Raw genomic sequence first — 19,376 nt, forward strand, 5'->3', positions numbered from 1 at the left:
TTGACGTTGTGTAGGGCATCATTTGCCTAACCTTTTTTTTTCCCCCTGGTGTTAGAGGTATTCATTGTCATATGCTTTGAGTGACAGATATAAAAAAAAATGGTGTTAAATTGTGTGATTATACTGTGTAAGGACATTGTTGCCATAGGATATACCACCCTTGAATCTTGTCATTATTCCACCCTTGAATGTGCCCCCAATGTGTAGGTGGTATTAGGCATCTACTATTGAGACCTTGGTGTTTGTGTCTGGTCACATGATAATGTTGACAATTTAGTTTATGGGTCCTCCTTTTGTTTTATAAATGATTAGAGATTTGAATAAAATTCAAAACTGAAAAAAAAAAAAATTTCTATTTACAGTGTGTTGCTTCAAACTCCTAGTTTTGATCAGAATTAATAAAAGATATTGTGGTGTATCTCTATGAGTGAGTGTTATATTATCAACACACACACACACACACACACACACACACACATATATATATATATATATATATATATATATATATATATATATATATATATATATGAAGAGTTTGTTTGCAAAAACCGATAAGTCCATATTTGTCAAATGGAGATATTTGCGATTAAAGGTCAAGAAAAATAAAGAGAATAATAAGAAAATTTTTGCTTCTTTTGACCATAACTTCAAAAATATACCTTTATACAAGTATGTAGTGACCAATGTATCATTTAAAAGGTATTATTTCGTACTTTATGACAGAGACCGTACTTCAAAATCTTCAAAAATGGACTTATCGCTTTTTGCAAACAAAATCTTCATATATATATATATATATATATATATATATATGATATACAGTACTTATATTCTGTACACATATTCATTTGTGGACTAGTGAGTACAGAGAACAATAATATGCAGTCTATTTTAGAATACTTGCCTCCTAGGTGAAGACCCTAAACATGGATGCCCTGTTGAAAATGCGAGTTCTGTAGGATGTAGATTCAGCCATTTGCAAGCACATTGAAATGAAGTTCATGTAGACAAAGCAAGAACCAATGATACAATGTATCGTCCTTCTCATGATTCCCCCCGCTCAGATCACACAAGTTTCAACCGCTTGACAAGACAGTACAAAAGAACCTACTCACATACCATGGATGACAGGATACGCTGTTTTCAGCAATTTGAGTAGCAGCACTTGACCCTTAAAGCACATAATGGCTTACGGTTCCCTGGAATTAAGGTACAGCAATATTGCTCTCTTTTCAACAACTTTCTAAATGATGTAAATATTTCACTGCATGTTTATAAGTTGTTTATTTGAGAGCCTATTAATACTTGACCAAGAGAATGGTATGTCACAGAAGTAATTCTGACATACTTTTGTTAACCTTTGACCTCTTTAGAATTACATAATTATATATATTATATGTAAAAACAAAAAATGGAAAAGCATAAAACTTTTTTTTTTTTTTTAATGGATGGGTCGGTTTCAGGCGTTTCAGTGACTAATGGGTTCAGAATGTTTTCACCTTCAGACCGAGTCCAAGTGCTGATGAATGAGGTCCATCTTTTTACACCTGTAATGTAGTGCTTTTGAATGTGTGTGCTGTTGAAGTGCACAAACACAAACGTTGAGTTAATTTTTTGGTAATAGCTTGTACAAATCATGCAATGATACCTTTGACAGCAGAGTACATCTTGGGTACAAGTCAAAAATCTTCTTCAAAACTGACAAATCACACTTGAAACGAGGCAAGTTTCTCATTTCGTATCTCGCACCATATCTTTAATGAAAATAAATTTTGATCTGAATGACCAATTATAGAATATACTATTGATAGTCCACACAATACATACTGCAATCTATTTCCCTTCTAAGCTTGGAATAGACTTGTCTCAGGCACAAAGGTACAGCTGTACCTACTGGATTTATACTGAAACTTCTAAGGCTAAGCTGACTCAAAGTGACACTGCATCAAGCTTCATCTAGCATAAAATGATGGAATAATTACAGCAGCTGAAAACTCATATTACACAAGCAATAACTTAAAAAGATTTTTTTTTTCCATTTTTTAACAAATTATTACATATACATGTATGAACCTTCTCCCATATCATGGCTCTAAAAAAACTTTACATTACTTAAAATAGTCGGGGGGGGGGGGGATAATAAATTAATTTGCTCTTCATTCCCATTGATCCATTGTTGTCCATGTTTTAAGATCATCTAATCCTTAATACAGTTTATTAAAACGTAATCCACAGACCACATATTTCATATTGTTCATAATATTGCAGTTGCTGCTCCTGAATAAAATTGTCGTAGTTTGATATGTGTGTGCATGTGTGTGTGTGATTGTGTATATATATATATATATATATATATATAGATAGATATACGCGGATTGACTTAATAAATGATAATATATGTTAACACTGGGAACTTTAAATGATGCTGGGGTGAAATAGAGAGGAATGCTTATAAGGTTAATAGGAGATTAAATTGCACAGACGACCCTACAGGGGAACAGCCACAAACTACTAATCAGAATTCTGTGGGTTTGTGCGCTTCCATGACACAACAGTGGGATCAGTTTGTTTACAAGTTTGTTATTTTACTGTCACCGAAAATGGGGGCTGGGCGTGGGGGAGGGGGCTGGGCACGGGGGAGGGGGCTGGGCACGGGGGCACTTCGAGGCCTAGCTGGATGCACTGACAAGTCTGGGCCTTCCCATCTGTACTACTGTTTGGCCAAATTGGCCCCGACTGCTTATTCCAAGAACACGACAAACCCTCCAAAATGTTTTCTGATGACGATTACAGGCAAGCATTTGACATACACTACAGAGGGCTGTCATATTCAGAATACCTTTCTGGACCAGTAACATTACTTTGTTGAAGAGGATTTTTTTTTCCCCGCCAAGTTTTGAAAAACAATAAAATACAAAGACTTCAAACTTTGATATGGAGCAGGACGCGAGTTTGGTGTAGCAGTGTTTTGTTGCAATTACAGTCCAAGGTAGTACGACATATTTGGCATCACCAAAAACCCTGTACACTTTCTCAATGGTGACAGTTCAAAAATATCCACTAGGATGTGTTCCTCAAGATCACTCGCCTGAAAATTGTTAAAAATCATTGGTTATAAAGGTAGATCCCACGCTGTGTCAAATACATAACATATAATATGTGCATACACTGTAGATCTAATTGAAAGCCATGACTGTATATGAAACACACTCTACTGGAATATGACACAAGATAAAAATGTGATATATTTTCTACTTACATTACACAGCATTTCAAGATAAAACAATTATGCTTCCTAGAGTCGGGTCACATACAGTACATGTCAACACATGGTTGTACAAGTATAACAATTATCCACTCTGAAGGCCTTACAACTCTCCTACACACAACTCTATGTACAACTTTACCCAAATAAACAAACAAACATGCAAAAAAGAAAGAGAAAAAAAAAAAGAGAGTATGAATGTACACTGTATGCAGGGGAATAGTAATAATAATAATTGTTTTGAATATAAACTCCAAATTATATTGTCCAAGAATGGAAATTCTTTTTGCCCAATTGATCGTGGGCCCGGCAGCCACTGAGCAGCGCCAGATCGACGTTGCTTTAACCTTTTCAACTGTTGAATGGCAAACAAGGTAGCAGCAACTCCCATCTTTTAACGTCTTTTGGTATGACGCGGCTGGGGTTTGAACCCACGACCTCCCGATTGTGAGGGCAGCCGCTCTACTCACTGAGCCAACACATCGGTTTTACCAATTTGTGGTATGGAATGTCATGTTATCCACGAGATCACAGAAAAGCGAGACAATTTTGCTTATCTTGATGAAGATAAAAGCTCCAGATATTTTGGAAAGTGCATATGAAATAGGCACGTTCTCACAAATTTCATGCCATCTCCAATGGCTTATTGGTTGCATCTGTAATTATTTCAAACATACCTGTGCATGTAACCGTAGTGGACATTCTCAAAAACACACACATCTACCCTGTTTCATTCTGACTTTTTGAATTTCTGTCACCTGATTTGGCAGAGACTTTGTGAGAATTAGGTGACACACCAAAATTAATATCAAGACAAAATTTCTTCATGCACAGCACCTATTATGTTGCATCCAGGTGTAAAAAAAAAAAAACAAAAAAAAAAACCACACAAGCTGCTGTGGTACATACACAAATATTACAGCATAGGTCTGAAATCAACATCTGGAAAAATGTGCCACTGATAATTTCATTAAAAAATGAAGCATCACCTTATAGTTATAGACATGCCATTACTAAACTTGCAAACAACAATTATGACAAAAATCAATTGACTCCAGCAATACTATGTAATGTTACATGTAAATAGTACAGATTACATTTGTACTATTTAAAGCAGAGTGTATGCTTGGCAGCTATAGAAATAATCAACTTCATACAAGTTGATCTTGCATCAACTTAAGTGACATACGACATCTTTGTGTACAAAGCAATAACGCCTGTTAGAGTATCACTATCCACTGGGACTTCTTATTTTCATCAACTTTAATAATTGATTATTCGACATATGTGCTGCTGACTAATAGGCAGAGTTGACTAGTACACAATCCACACGAATCAATGACACGACATCTGTTCTGCTAAAAAAAAAAAAATAAATAAATAAATAAATAAAACATCGACCTACAACAACCTACAGGCTGTATTTATGAAGAATACTCTCAGCCATGTTCCCCAAGGTAGGCAGGGTGTGGAAGCACAGCTTTTCATTTGTGAAAGTCACCACATAATTTTTTTTTTCTGATTGTAATATGATTCTTGAATTCTCCCAACACTAAACTCTCAAATGACATAGAATCTTTTTTTTTTTTTTTTTTTTTTTTTTTTATCCATGTTCCATATTCCACATTTCATACAAGTTTTATATTCCATTTGATTTGAAGCAGAAATGTTTTTCACACAATGGTCAGTTTGAACCAATAATGCACAAATGTATAAGGACATATAATTGGCGTGTAATATGAAGAACCCACTAAAAAGCAAAGCTTTTTCTCCCCCATTTCTTTTCGGGGGTTAGTCCCCTGTAGCAGGGGTGGCTGGATTAACCTCATCCTGACTGCAATTGCTCCCACACCTCATCACCTCGCTCAATTTGGGGCATCCTCCTTCTTCAAGACAACATTCTTGGCTCCTCCTCCACCTGTCCTTACAGAACTTGTTCCATTCTTTTCTTCCAACGACCTTAGGAGGTCAAATCTTGTCATGGGGCCTTGTATTTTGTGTGAGAAGCATACAGCAACAAAGGAAGATTTCAAAGGAGAGCAAGTGCTAAAAGACGCTCCTGCACACTTCAATCAAACAGCCATGATTCATTTCTCGTTTAAGATGGTCCCTTGCGGTTTAGTATTGTGGCTCTGTACCCTCGGTTGGTTCTCTCCTTGGATGACAAACCAAAGATGAGTCGGCTGAATCTTTGCCGCTACTAGCATCTGTATTTGGCTCAGTGGTGCTTTCACTGCCAACTGATGTCCCACGACCCTCCGATGCACTTGAGGCAGGCTGCGAGTATGATTGTGGAACTGTCTGGTCTGACATGAAGGTGGAACCGTACATAGATAGATGGAGTGTCTTCATTTTGGGAAAGTGCTGTCTTTCCAAGATTTCTCTGTTAAGGCTGGATGATGAGGACATCGAGGAAGAGGAGGAGGAGGAGGAGGGCGAAGAAGAGGAGGAGGGGAATGAGATGGGAGATGGGGATGCATTAGAGCCAGAGGACGCCGACCCGTGATAGCTCCGATCCTGGACGTACAGGGGCCTTCCTTGGCTATCTTGCTGCATGCCTGTGGGTAGTGTAGGAGGATGAGGATCTGGCTGATGATGTGCTCCTGGACTGAATCTGCTCTGTTGCTGGTTGTACCACTCCTGCCCACTGCAGGAAGAACCTGAGGGCATGTTTGGAGGACCTGGTTGGTAGTACTGCTGTGGAATGGGCAAGTTACCTCCATTGTAGGCATCTGGGTAGTACATTTCATTGGTCTCTCGGGCTGACGAGCTCACATGGCTGCACTGCAGATCGCTTGGGTAGGACAACCTTGGAGAAGGGGTTCTCAAGTCACGACAGGAGGCAGGGTGGCTCTGGTGTGGAGGAACATTGTGAGGCATTGGTTGATGAATGTACCTTCCGTTCATGCCCTGGAACTCATAGTTCTGCCCACAAGATGGCACCTGTCGAGCCCTCGGCTGCCCTGGCTGTGGCTGCACCCCATCCCCATCCAACTGGTTCTGCTTGAGGTGCAAATTCTGGAACTCATCCTCCAGATCCTTGTGACCGTTTGCTTCCATCTTTGCAGCCTTCCTCAAGTTGGCCAGCCTTGGTCCATCTTCCAGGAGTGCCACGCCTGGGCCATACTCTTGGGAAACCTTGGTCTTGTCCAGCTGCCGTGAGGCCTCCTCGATGTGAAGCTTGTCCGTCTCTGATGGCTGATATCCTCTGACCATCCCACTCTCTCCTTGCATCCCCAGACAGGTTGGATCCAAACTGGAGTCTGGAGACTCCTCCCCCGGTCTGCTCGGCATCGGTTCTGTGTTCTCAGTTGGGAGTCCTGCAAGACAAGAAGGCTTTTGCTCATCCAAGGTACATCCCTCACAATACCATCAATGCTAGATACATTCTGCTCTCTACTGAATTGATCTTGACTTTGTCCTTAAGTCTCCCCCCCCCCCCCTTCTGAATTTGCAAAATTAACCTGTTCCATACGGAAACCTGGTGGCCTGCGTTTTAAGTCTATGGGCATTTCAAAATTCAGTATGGAATGGGTGAAAGTGCCTTATTATTTGTCACCTAACGACCAAGTCATGAAAACCGTCACAAAATGTTGAATTGAGCCTTGCCCGGAATCAAGATCTTGACCTTGTACCCTTACACCTTTGACCTCATATCACATGTCTTTGTATAGTAATACAGGCATTTCTACAAATTTGCATTTTGATACTTTCAAGTTGTTCATGAATTTTAGTAACAGAAAGTAACTATGAAAGAATGGACAGACTGACAAAGAAAGAATTGACATGCAAAGAACACAATGCTTCCGACACCACTCTATGACACTAGTGTGGAAGTGCAAAATTAAACCACATCGTAAGGATTTCTCCCTACTTCTGTGTTCATCTAAATTTGCAATGCCACAAACATAGTAATGTGTGACCCTGCATCACAAAACCACTCAAAAGTTGCTAGAAATGGATTTACAAGTAAAGGCAGATTCTGAAAGAGCAGACTCCAAGCTTTGACAAAAAAATGTATAACTCAATACAAATGGACTTCCCTAAAAACCTATCTACATAGTGGAAAGAAAGTATACACTCTGGAAAATGTTAACTGAGGAAAGAGGCTTTGAAGTTCAGGGTCTATTCTCACCAAACGGTGCTCTATGCAATGAAAGGGACAAAACAGGATGTATTAAACAGGATGTAGCAACCACAGTGGAGAGATTATCATATTAGGCTGATTTCACACACTCCATTCACTCATTCTCTTCATTACTATTCTTCCTCTCATTGCAGTAGCATCATTCTTTCTAAAGTTATAAAAGGTGAAAGTGAAGGATGTGTAAAGGGTTTTTAAGAAATGAAAAGGGGCCTCAAAGACATTAACCTAATCACACTACACTGTATTCTACAAAAACTGTTCTAGAAAAAAACACAACTTCCTTTCGTTCTACAATCCCAAAATGCAGAAACAGATAGAATTGCTCTTTCAGAAAATATACAGAGCATATGATTGACTAGGTTGACTAATCTCACCTACTTTGAGTCCTCAAGAAAAATCAGGGCATGTGACTTTTTGTAGGTTTTGTGATGCACAGTCCAATTGTGCAACAGCACAGCTATGTATACTGTATGTCCCTCCCCCTCCCCTCCCCACCCACCCCCCCCCCAAAAAAAATACAACAGGCCCCTCCGCAATGATAACTTTAAAAGTAGCGAATCAGTCAAAATATAATTCAGGGTATGAAACTATAACTTATTACCCACATCTTACAGAAAACCCCATCTGATTTGCTTCAGTGGTCAAAGAGAAATAAGGAGTTTTGTAGAGCATGTCAGGAATCCCTTCCCCCCAAGTTCTGTCCATTGTGTTCACGCATTATGCAGTTCGAAGAGCATTTACGTGCTAAAATTGAAAGAATCAGACCTATGACATCATGCTTTACAACGATCCACATATGTGACCCTGCACCTCAAAACAACCAAAAAGTCGCCAGACATGAATTTTTAGTTAAGACCATATTCTGAAAGAGCAGACTTTAAGCTTTAAAATGATGTATAACTTAAATCAAATGGACTCTCCTAACCTATCTAAATATTGGAAAGAAAGCACAAACTCAGGAAAAGTGGGAACTGAGAAAAGAGGCTCTGAAGTACAGTGTCTATTCAAGCGCTTAATCTTTACCAAACCGTGCTGGCTGTGCGATGAATGGGACAAAAAACAGGAAGTAAACCACCAGAGTAACAACAATGAAGGGATTATCAGATTAAACTGAAATTGAGCATGCCTCATTAACACATTCTGTCCATAATTGATGGCAACTTTCAAAGCAGTAGCCCTATCTTTTCAAAAGATATTAGAGTTGAAAGTGAAGAGTGTGGACAAGGTTTTTCACAAATGAAAAAGGGATTCTAGAGACACACCTAATCACACTATTCTACCAAAAATGTTCGAGATGATTGCTAAAAAACACACTTTTCTGCCCGTTTTATGATACCAAATTTTAGCATAATGTAAAAGAAGACCCGCTCTTTCAGAAAATATGAAAAAGTCAAGTTCGGCTAGGTTGACCCATTTCACTTATTTTCAGTCCTCACGCAAAATCAGTGTGTGCGACTTTATGTTCGTTTTGAGGTGCACGGTCACATATCGTCATAACCACTGAACCAAATTGAATGGGGTTTTCTGCAAAACATAGCTAAGATGTTATACTTTAAGACCCTGAAGTAGCATTTAGAATTAATCATATTGAAAGTTATCAATGCGAAAATCTGATTGTGATTTTTTTTTTATACAAGTGTAGTATTAACCCGTCCATACTAAATTTTGAAATCCCCATAAACTTAATACACAAGTCACCAGGTTCCCATATGGAATGAGTTAACGAAGGACAACATTTCTCACCCTGTCTTCTTGACGGTCTACACCTCTCCTCATCCTCAATTCTTCCTCTCATCTCCTCCAAAGTCTCCACCACCTACAGTGATGAGAAGATAAAACAAGTGCACAGGGTTACACGAGTGGTCAGTCCGGGGGCCCGTTTCATAAAACTTGTCATCAGTGACAAGTTGTCATTGATGTGACAAGCTACTGAAATCCTTGCATCTGATTGGCTGAGAGCAAATTTGTCATAGAAATGTGGAAGTTGTCACTAATGACAAGTTTTATGAAACCGGCCCCTGATTGCAATTCTCACCTCTGACTTTGTTGTGGGTTTTGTCCGCGGGTGCTTCACTGACTGTGATCTCCAAATGTGTTCTAGCAGACCCAAGGCAGCTTTTCTTGGAGCAGGGTTCATACTCTTTCTCATGAATTAAATTCCATGACTTTCCATGACCATTTTAGCCAGAATTTCATGACCTTTCCATGACTTTTACACAATTCTTTTTTTAACACATTAAACTGAAAATTTGATCTAAAATCAAAGCGAAGCAAAGGGAATACATACACATCTCACACAAACAACAGATAAACTTTTATAATTTTTGCAATTCCATGACTTTCCGTGACCCTTTGATGAAAATACATGTATTAAGTTTTTCATGACTTTCAAGGCCTGGAAAAAGACTATGCCAAATTCCATGACTTTCCAGGTTTTTCCATGACCCGTATGAACCCTGTGGAGTCTTTAGTGATGCATGCGATGCGCAATGCATGCAGTAATACAGTCACGGACAATAATAGCAATTCACCGTGGTTGAGTCATAACAGTATGCAGGCAGGTACACTCCATTGGTATTGCACATAGTGCCATCTCATACCGAGAAAGGCTTATTACTTTCCTTCGAAGCTCCATGCTTTTTCCGCCACTGTCCAGGTACAAGTTGTACTTGTAACCCTCATGACATTCAAATACTAGAGCTAGCCTTGGAAGACTCTAGTACTTTGTACAGCCTACATGGCCTGCATTATAGGCAATACCACTACATGTCGCCCAATTTACCTCTACTGCTACTGTCATCCACTTTACCTCTTTTGTTGCCAGGCAACTGCTGGTTCATAGGGTTTGTGTATACGAGCAATAATCTTTGTTTAAAAATGGTGTGTGTCATGGGAGCAAATCTTGAGCATTTAGCTTTTCAAAGTCAAAATCAAATTCGAATTAAATTTTATTTACAATACCACATTTTTCCCTAATACTATTGCAAAAATCTCCAGTAGCATGAAAAAAATGTAGGTGACACACACACACTGATGATGAGAAGAGATAATGTATTTGGCCTGGCATTTTGTACTCGATCTGGAATGCGTCCGTCAAGTTGTAGTGTCTCTAGTAGCATAGCACACTCTATATTATACTCTAGACAGACCTCTCTTTGATGCAGGATCAATGACATTCTTTGTTTTGTCTGTAAATATATCCAGAATTAACCCGTTTACAACCAAGGACAGGGAATACTTTTATGAAAACTCCATCAGAATCAGCAATGGATGCTTCCCTAACAACATGAAATGAGTGAGACATCCCATCTGCTGAATAAGATCAACTTTCTGGATATTTGCTTTCTAATGCCATAACAAATCTTGAAGCTCATGGATGAGCAAATTTCTACTCAAAAACAGAATAATATCAGCAAAGATCTTCAGCTCACCTCCTTCATTTCTGGCCGTCTCTTGAAGTCATCTGTACACTTCTGGGCCAGGGTCAGGAGCTTGAAGACATACGTGGGAGGCCAGTTCTGGGTCTTGGGGTCCACTAGGATGTCCACAATCTTCTGGTCATCACCCAGGTGTTGACTCATGATCTTATCAACACACCTTGTCTATGGAGGGAATGTTATTTACCCAGAGGGAAAACATGATCAGTAAGCCCACACTGGTAACTGTTTTCATTTAGACCATGCAGTGGCGGATCCAGAGGGGTGCGCATCGGGTGTGTGCCCCCTTTTTATTTTTTGCTGAAACAAAAGAAATAAGAGGGAAAAATGGGAGGGGGGGGGGGGCATACACCCCCTTTTATTTCTTTGTGAAGGCGCCTCCCCTAACATGGAATTCCTGGATCTGCCCCTGCCATGCATTACAATACCAACAAAAAGTTGTATGCCCTGATTAGAAATATTGTACATGAAGACTCAAAATACAGTAGGGGGAATGAATCAACATGGTCAATCCTGGGTTTTTCATATTTTCTGAAAGAGCAATTTTTCTTCTACATTATCCTGAAGTTTGGAATCACAAAACGGATGGGAGATTCTGTTTTTAGAAGTTTTTTCTAGAACACTTTTTGGAGAATAGTGTGATTAGGTACATGTATGTTGTAATGGCCCCTTCTCATTTCCTGAAAACTCGCTTTACACACTTTTTACTTTCAACTCTAATTTGAAAGAATGAGGCTACTACTTCGAAAGTTGGCATCAATCATGAAAAGAATGTATTCATAGGACATGCTCAATTTCAGCTTCATCTGATAATTCCTTCATTGTTGTTGTTAAGGATTTTTAAATCATGTTTTTTTTTTTTGTTTTTTGTACTGTTTATTGCAGAGTACGGTTTGCTGTTAAGCACTTAAATAGCTGACCCTACATTTAACCTGTTGAAGACTAGTCCCGAGTATACTCAGGCAGGTGTCTATGGGAAATGTGAATCAATTTGTCCTCAACAGGTTAAGAACCCCTTTTCTCAGTATACACTTTTCCAGAGTATGTTTTATATATATATATATATATATATATATATATATATATATATATATATATATATATATATATATATATATATATATACATATATATATATATATATATATATATATATATATATATGACCGTGCATCACAAAACGAACAAAAAGTCGCACACACTGATTTTGTAAGAGGACTGATAATAGGTGAAATGGGTCAACCAAGCCGATCTTGAATTTTTCATATTTTCTGGAAAAACAAGTCTTCTTCTACATTATGCAAAAATTTGGGATCATAAAATGGGCAGGAAAGTGTGTTTTCTAGCAGTTTATCTCGAACTTTTTTTTTTTTACAGAATAGTGTGATTAAGCGTGTCTTTAGAGTCCTCTTTTCATTTCTTAAAAACCTTGTACACACTCACCACTTTCAACTCCTATAACTTTTGAAAAGATGATGCTGGTTGATTAAGCGCTTGATGGATAGACACTGTACTTTAGAGCCTCTTTTCTCAGTTCACACTTTTCCTGAGTGTGTGCTTTCTTTGCAATATTTAGATAGGTTAGGAGAGTCCATTTGCTTTGAGTTATATATCATTTTAAAGCTTAAAGTCTGCTCTTTCAGAATATGCTCTTAAATAAAATTCCATGTCTGGCGACTTTTTGTTTGCTTTGTGGTGCAGGGTCACATGTATATATATATTTAGATAGGAAGAGTCCATCTGACTTGAGTTATACATCATTTTACAGCTGAAAGTCTGCTCTTTCAGAATCTGCCCTGAACTAGAAGTCTATGTCTGGCAAATTTTTGTTGGTTTTGTGATATGGGTTATACAGGGTCACACTAGTAAATTAACCAAACAAATCAAACAAACAAACAAACAAACAAACATAATTTTTGCCATCTGACACCTAATCACAGACACATGTTCAGGGTGAACTGAAGTCACACACATGGAGGCATTATATTTTGACAAATTTCTTTAGCCTTTATTATACATTTTGAGGAAATCTAATACTCAGCAGTGAAAAAAAAAGAATAAAAAAGAAAAATACCACTGCTCTCATTGGCTTATGACATTTGATACCACAAACGGATGCAGCAATTGAGACTTCCTCGGTTTATAATGATTTGAGACAGTGCCAAAATGAAACTTTGGTGATCTATATACAAAAATATCTGGCAGTCACCTCATCAAAAGTGCTAATGAGTGACTGTCTCCCTGGATGCAAAGTACCCATGTAGCTAAAGATAATACTGCAGGAAATGTCTGCTGCGTGACATGGATACTGATACTTTGTTTTTCTCTTTCAACACTTCCGGACACTGCAGTCATTTATTTCAGAAGGGAAGAAAATACTTCTCTCAATCCACTTTTGCTCTTTCCATGTCAATGTTTCTATAAACATAGACACAGTTGGGAAATTTGTTTCTGAGAGAAGAAAAATATGGAATGGTTCTGGAAGCTGTAGAAACAGAATATGAGTGCTTGGAGAGTCCAAAGGAGCAAGACAATGAAGGCTACTGTAATGTTCGAGTGCATTTTAATTTTGCGAATTTCGCCAGCGCCAAGATTCACGAAATTAAAATGCATGCGAAATTTCTTGTCTACACTATATGCATCGAACGCCAGTGGCAATTCGTGAAAATTGCATGTCACGAAAAAGGCTGTAAGCTCCAATTCGCGAAAATTTCCTGACGTGAATATATCATGTTTTACAGTATTTTACTGCAGTCAGATAAAAACAGAGAAAAAAATGACACATGATGCACTTGCTTTACTTGGTGAACACTTACCAGGAGGTTGTCGTAGCCGAATCTAGGTTTGGCTGCTGGGGCTTTTTCTCCAGTTACAATCTCCATCAAAACCTGTCAAAGGAGAAAAGTGCTTGCCATGAGTATTCACTAATCAAGAAAATCCATTCACCACAAAAAACTTACAGTGTATGTAACCGAGCATCACATAACAAACAAAAAGTCGCACCCCTTGATTTTACGTGAGGACTTGAAAAAGGTGAAATGGGTCAACTGAGTCACTCTTGAGTTTTTCATATTTTCTGAAAGAGCTATCCTTCTTCTACATTATTTTTTAGTTTGGGATTATGACATGAATGGGAAAGTGTGTTTTCACCAGTTTTTCTACAACCTTTTTTTTTTTTTTTTGGGGGGGGAGAGTAGAATGATCAGGTATGTCTTAGAGGCCCCTTTTCATTCCTTGAAATCCTTTGCACACTCTTCACTTTCAAGTCTAATAACTTTTGAAAGGATAATGCTACTGCTTTGAAAGTTGTCATTAATTATAGACAGAATGTGTTAATGGCACATGCTCAATTTCAGCTTAATCTGATAATCTCTTCATTGTTGTTGCTCCAGTGGTTTACATCCTGTGTTTTGTCCCTTTCATCGCACAGCAAGCATGGCATGATAAAGATTAAGCGCTTGAATACACCTTGAACTTCAGAACCTCTTTTCTCAGTTCATACTTTTCTAGAGTGTGTGCTTTCTTTCCAGTGTTAAGATAGGTTCGGGGAGTCCGTTTGAATTGAGTTATACATCATTTTAAAGCTTAGAGTCTGCTTTTTCAGAATCTACCCTTAAGCCGTTGAGGACGAGTCCCGAGTATACTCGGGCAGGTGTCTATGGGAAATGTGTGTTGTAGCAAACTCAGTCCGTCCTCAACGGGATAACTACAAATCCTTGTCTGGTGACTTTTTGTTGGTTTTGAGATGCAGGGTCACGTATGATATTTCACATAATATGTGACCCGCTGCAACAAAAGGGTCCGAAAGTCGGGGGAGGACAATTTTCTGAAACTGACATGACATTATTCCCTTACTCTTCCATTTTAATGTCATATATAACATGACTCATAAAAATACTCGGTTGCAAAAATATTGATGATTTTATTAGTGCATGTCAAGTGGTTTAAGAATCAACGTTTCGAGAAAACCGCCTTCAAAGTTTTCCTTACGTCGCTATCATGATCAAGGCGAAGCAAGACAGTTTTCACCGCTGGACAATAGAAGGTACACTCCTAGCAACCTCCCCGATGTTCATTCAAGCTTAGCGCCACCGGTCTACGCATGACCAATCAGTAACCAGGATGCCACGCACTGACCAATGAGATTACTTCCTTGTTGCTAGGGGCGGAGTCTACCTTAGGCGCTAAATCCAAATCTTTGAACACGTTTCTGTTCCGTTCAAAGTCGGAAAATCATGGCCCAGAAAAATGCTATTTTCTTGCCTTTCCTTTTAATAATCATTTAGCTTCAAAATTTCGGCAGATGATAGAAGATACATTAGACTACAAAATTATGTCAAACAGAAATCCGAACGTTTTGACGGATTTCGATGATCTGACTTCAAACTCGATTTTCTCGGCTCACCCATCAGCGATTTTAGGATCCTTTTGTTGTAGCGGGTCACATATGTATAGTATACACTTTGTGAAGGCTATGTTTTAATAGCACAGAGTGCATAAAGTCATGGATGTAAAGTGTACTAGAATAGTAATCATAACATTTATACATCGGTAGTCAATAAGAGGTTCATCAGTATTCTAACGCTACTCTGAGATTCATGTAACCAACAGGAGGTGCAATTATCAGGCAATTCAACATATTAAAGGGACTGCACAGTTCTGGCTGAGATGAGGATTCAGGTATATACCATTTTTTTGATGAGATAATGAGAAACCTCTCATTAAATATGAACGAGCATGTAATTTCAAGAAGGATTCAACCTTTATTTGACTAGAAATGTCGCTACGGCGACTGGTGTATGCCTCCGCCATAATGCATGGTTCTCCAAATAGGTCTATAGTACAATGTCTTGACAATGTGTGATGACAGTTTCACACAATTGGCAAAATATTAAAATGACAGGTTTGCCACAAATGTGCTGAATGTTCACTTTCCTAGAACTAGGTTCAATTGGGTGAATGATTAAAACGTCAGAGCGCAGGTATTTGGGGGAACTGATGATTTTCACTTGACTTTTGACCCTTTTACAAGTTTATGCATTGAGTAATTTTCAAGGTATTGAGAAAAAGTATAATTTCAGTATCAAATGGTAAAATAGTATTATCGAAACCTGGCCTTTGACCTTTGACCCCACAGTTCCAAAGAGAATCACTGTTAGGTAGAACATGCATAAATATGTAAGTTTCATGACAATACCTTGAGTTACTTTTGAGATATGGAGGAAAAAGTGCAATTTAGCACTTTCACTTGACCTTTGACCTTTTGGCAAGAAACTTCCCACAGAATATATATTGCATTATACATGCATACATCAAGTTTAAAAAAAAATCCTTCAGGCATTGCATAAATATAAGGAAAGTAGTTATATCTTGAGGAGTTGACCTTGACCTTTGACCCCTGACCTTTGACCCATGACCCCCAACTTCCCTAGATAATCACTGCCCATCGGTACAAGCATATATACTAAGTTCCATGAGGATACCTTGAACCATTTGCGAGATATGGAGAAACACATGAAATTTCAATTTTTTTTTTCACAAAATAACCTGTGACCTTTGACCTTTGACCCTGTGACCCTAAAATCCACACAGAGTATTATCCTCCAAGGATATACCCTCATACCAAGTTTGATGCAAAACCACCACACGGTGCTTGAGATATCAACAAAAACAAAACGGGACGGACGGACGGACGTACGTACGGACGGACGGACGGACGACCCGAAAACATAATGCCTCCGGCCACTTCGTTGGCGGAGGCATAAAAACAATCTTAACAAAATTGACAGGCCATGCCTATTATCAGAATCTCTTTGTTTTACCTTGTCTTTGGATATCTCAGTCATTTCAAAACTGATTTTTCTCAAACAAACTTTTGATTCCCCTTAGAATCGTATGCTCTTTAACATTTCATAGAGTGGTTTCTAAATATCTCACAAAACAAAACAAGCTAAATCCTCACCTCAACCAGTACTGTACAGTCCCTTTAAGAGAAAGATTTCATAACATTTTATTACAGATAATATATATAACAATATATAAAATATATAATGTATTGTATGTGTGTCATAACAAACATTAATTTTGTTTCATTCTTTCTATTCTGAAATGACAGTTATTGCATTATGATTTACATTCATGTAATGGATAAACCCTACTGCCACTTTAATTGATAGTTACAGTACCTGTAGTAAAAAGTGAACTGTTCATGTTTGCATACACCAAGGGATGGTTAAAATCAGTCAAGTTATATCATCTCAGATTGACTATTCACATCAATATCACACTATTAACCTGTTGAGGACTAGTGCTGAGTATACTCCGGCTACTGTCTATGGGAAATGCGTGTTATAGCAAAATCAAACCGTCCTCAACGGGTTTAAGTCCGTTTTGTATCACAGGAATCAACAAATTCCACCAACTCAACATGAGGGACATTCTTTCTACTCACCACACCGAAACTGAAGACATCCAGTTTAGTGGAGAGCCTCCGCGTCTGGTTGAAGAACTCTGGTGGTAGGTAGGCCTTGGTGCCGAACACCAGGCGCGACTTTACACAGGTGTACTCCTTGCCGTTGGTGGGGCCCTGCCGGGCGAGTCCGAAGTCGGCGATCTTGGCCTCAAAGTTTGCATCTAGGAGAATGTTGGGACTGACACAAAGACAAGCAAAAAAAAAAAAAAAAAGAAGAAAAGGAAAAGACAAATAGGGTGTTCATCCACAATGTACAAACTTGTGTTCTCTTCAAAGTGTCTGTGTTGTATCCCTCACTGTGCAATCATAACTAAATATCTATAGACACATAGGTGATCAGTGTGACTGTTGGAGGAATACAGTAAATGCCATGCTTTCCAGGGGCAGATCCAGGAATTCTGTAAGGGGGGGGGGGGGGTGCAAAGCAGTTTATATTTCTGGTGCCACTTCCTGGTTTAATCAGCTGTCAAACAAAAACTAGAAATTAATGTCACTATGGCGACTGGTATACCTCCGCATGATGCATGCTTCTCCTAATGGGTCTGTAGTATGTCTTAACTAGAAAAGCACTCTGAGAGCACAGACCTCTGCCAAGCAGCTACTTTCCACCACTGATCTTGTTCTTCCATGGAGATCATTGATTTCCACCCATACGTGTGCATACTGAAAAATTGCCCATTTTCCCAATACTAGTACTCAGTATAGAAGCCTTTGTTACGTCATAAACCCTCAGCTGCGCGGCGTCTCGCCCTAGCAGACACTAGAGCACGCACTTTAGTGCGCGTACAAAAACATGAAAAATGCACAGCTTGAACTCCCAAGTTCATTGACCCTACCTGCTAAAGTATCGAAAATCCTTTCTACAATCCATAAAAAATTCTGGATCACTACCAAAATTTAATCATCTATTCCTTGTGTCATTCTCAACCTTTCCTGCAAGTTTCATTCAAATCTGTGCACAACTTTTCCGAGTTATTTTGCACATGCACAATCAAACCAACAAACCAACAAACCAGTAAACCAACAAACCATTGCCGACAAAAACACAACCTCCTCCCCTGGTGGAGGTATCAGTGTGTGACAACAGTTTCACATAATAGGCAAAATATTAGAACGATTTGTTGGTCGAAAATGTGTAGAGTGTTCACTTTCCTTGAACACGGTTTAATTGGTTGAATGGTTATATTGTCTATAGAGAGCAGGTACAACATAACTATACTGTGCAAAACGAAAACATGACTCCACTTCTTGCAGAAAGCTGGTTGGGATGGGGTTCAAGCATAATGTGGTTTACGTATACCTCTTGATGTCCTGGTGAATTAGGGGCTTTCCCTTTACCGCTGTGTGGAGGAAGTGGATACCCCTGGCTGCTCCTTCGGCTATGTGGTGTCTCTTGTTCCACTCCAGGGGACCACGGGGACCCTATAGCATGGTGAGAAAGGGGTCAAATATCAGAGGCAGCTGACTTCTTTTGGGGGCTTCCAAGCTGATGAAAGAGACCCAGTGGATCTAGCGCTCACCTGTATGTAATGACATTTGCAATACACCTTTTTCCTCTTCACTGCTATGCAACTGATTCACTAGTTATAGTCTTACATTCAGTTGCAATGCCTCACTACAAGTGTTGAAGTGTAGAGCCCACAGCACAATAGCATATGATTTGGCAGATTATCACCATTTTGCAAGGACAACACAGACTCCAACCAAAAGCATCTCTTAACCTCCTGTGTGTCATGTTTATTTCCTGTTCTTAAGTACGTACTGTATACGCCGAATATTTCGCGAGGTTTTTATTTTCGCGAATTTCGTGAGTCAGGTGCCATTCGCGAAATTAAAGACACACGAAAATATTGACTCTGCTCCCGATGTGAATGTGACGTACAGTACAGGACTCCACGATCGCGAATTTAACCACTCACGAATTCGTCAGGAATCCCTGATTCGCGAAAATTTAGACTCGCAAAATATATGGCATATACAGTATGTGAAATGTGTTTACATTTGACTCATCGACACAAAAGGGTTAAAACAGGAGGTTCTCCCGCCTGAACC

At 39.0% G+C, this 19,376-nt stretch overlaps 1 protein-coding gene across 1 annotated transcript in view; it reads right to left on the minus strand.

Annotated features, from left to right (window-relative positions):
• Positions 1-4,411: 4,411 nt before the first annotated feature.
• Positions 4,412-19,376, minus strand: part of LOC140242619 (uncharacterized) — a 56,911-nt gene continuing 41,946 nt past the window's right edge. The window contains exons 8-13 of the mRNA XM_072322374.1: positions 18,625-18,746; positions 17,304-17,502; positions 13,669-13,740; positions 10,847-11,017; positions 9,159-9,231; positions 4,412-6,588 (exon numbers count right to left, since the gene is read on the minus strand). Coding sequence (XP_072178475.1) covers positions 5,387-6,588; positions 9,159-9,231; positions 10,847-11,017; positions 13,669-13,740; positions 17,304-17,502; positions 18,625-18,746 — 1,839 coding nt within the window. The 3' untranslated portion in view covers positions 4,412-5,386. The remainder of the gene's footprint in view (positions 6,589-9,158; positions 9,232-10,846; positions 11,018-13,668; positions 13,741-17,303; positions 17,503-18,624; positions 18,747-19,376) is intronic.

The sequence above is a fragment of the Diadema setosum genome, chromosome 2 (assembly GCF_964275005.1).
Source record: "Diadema setosum chromosome 2, eeDiaSeto1, whole genome shotgun sequence".
Classification (NCBI taxonomy): Eukaryota; Metazoa; Echinodermata; class Echinoidea; order Diadematoida; family Diadematidae; genus Diadema; species Diadema setosum.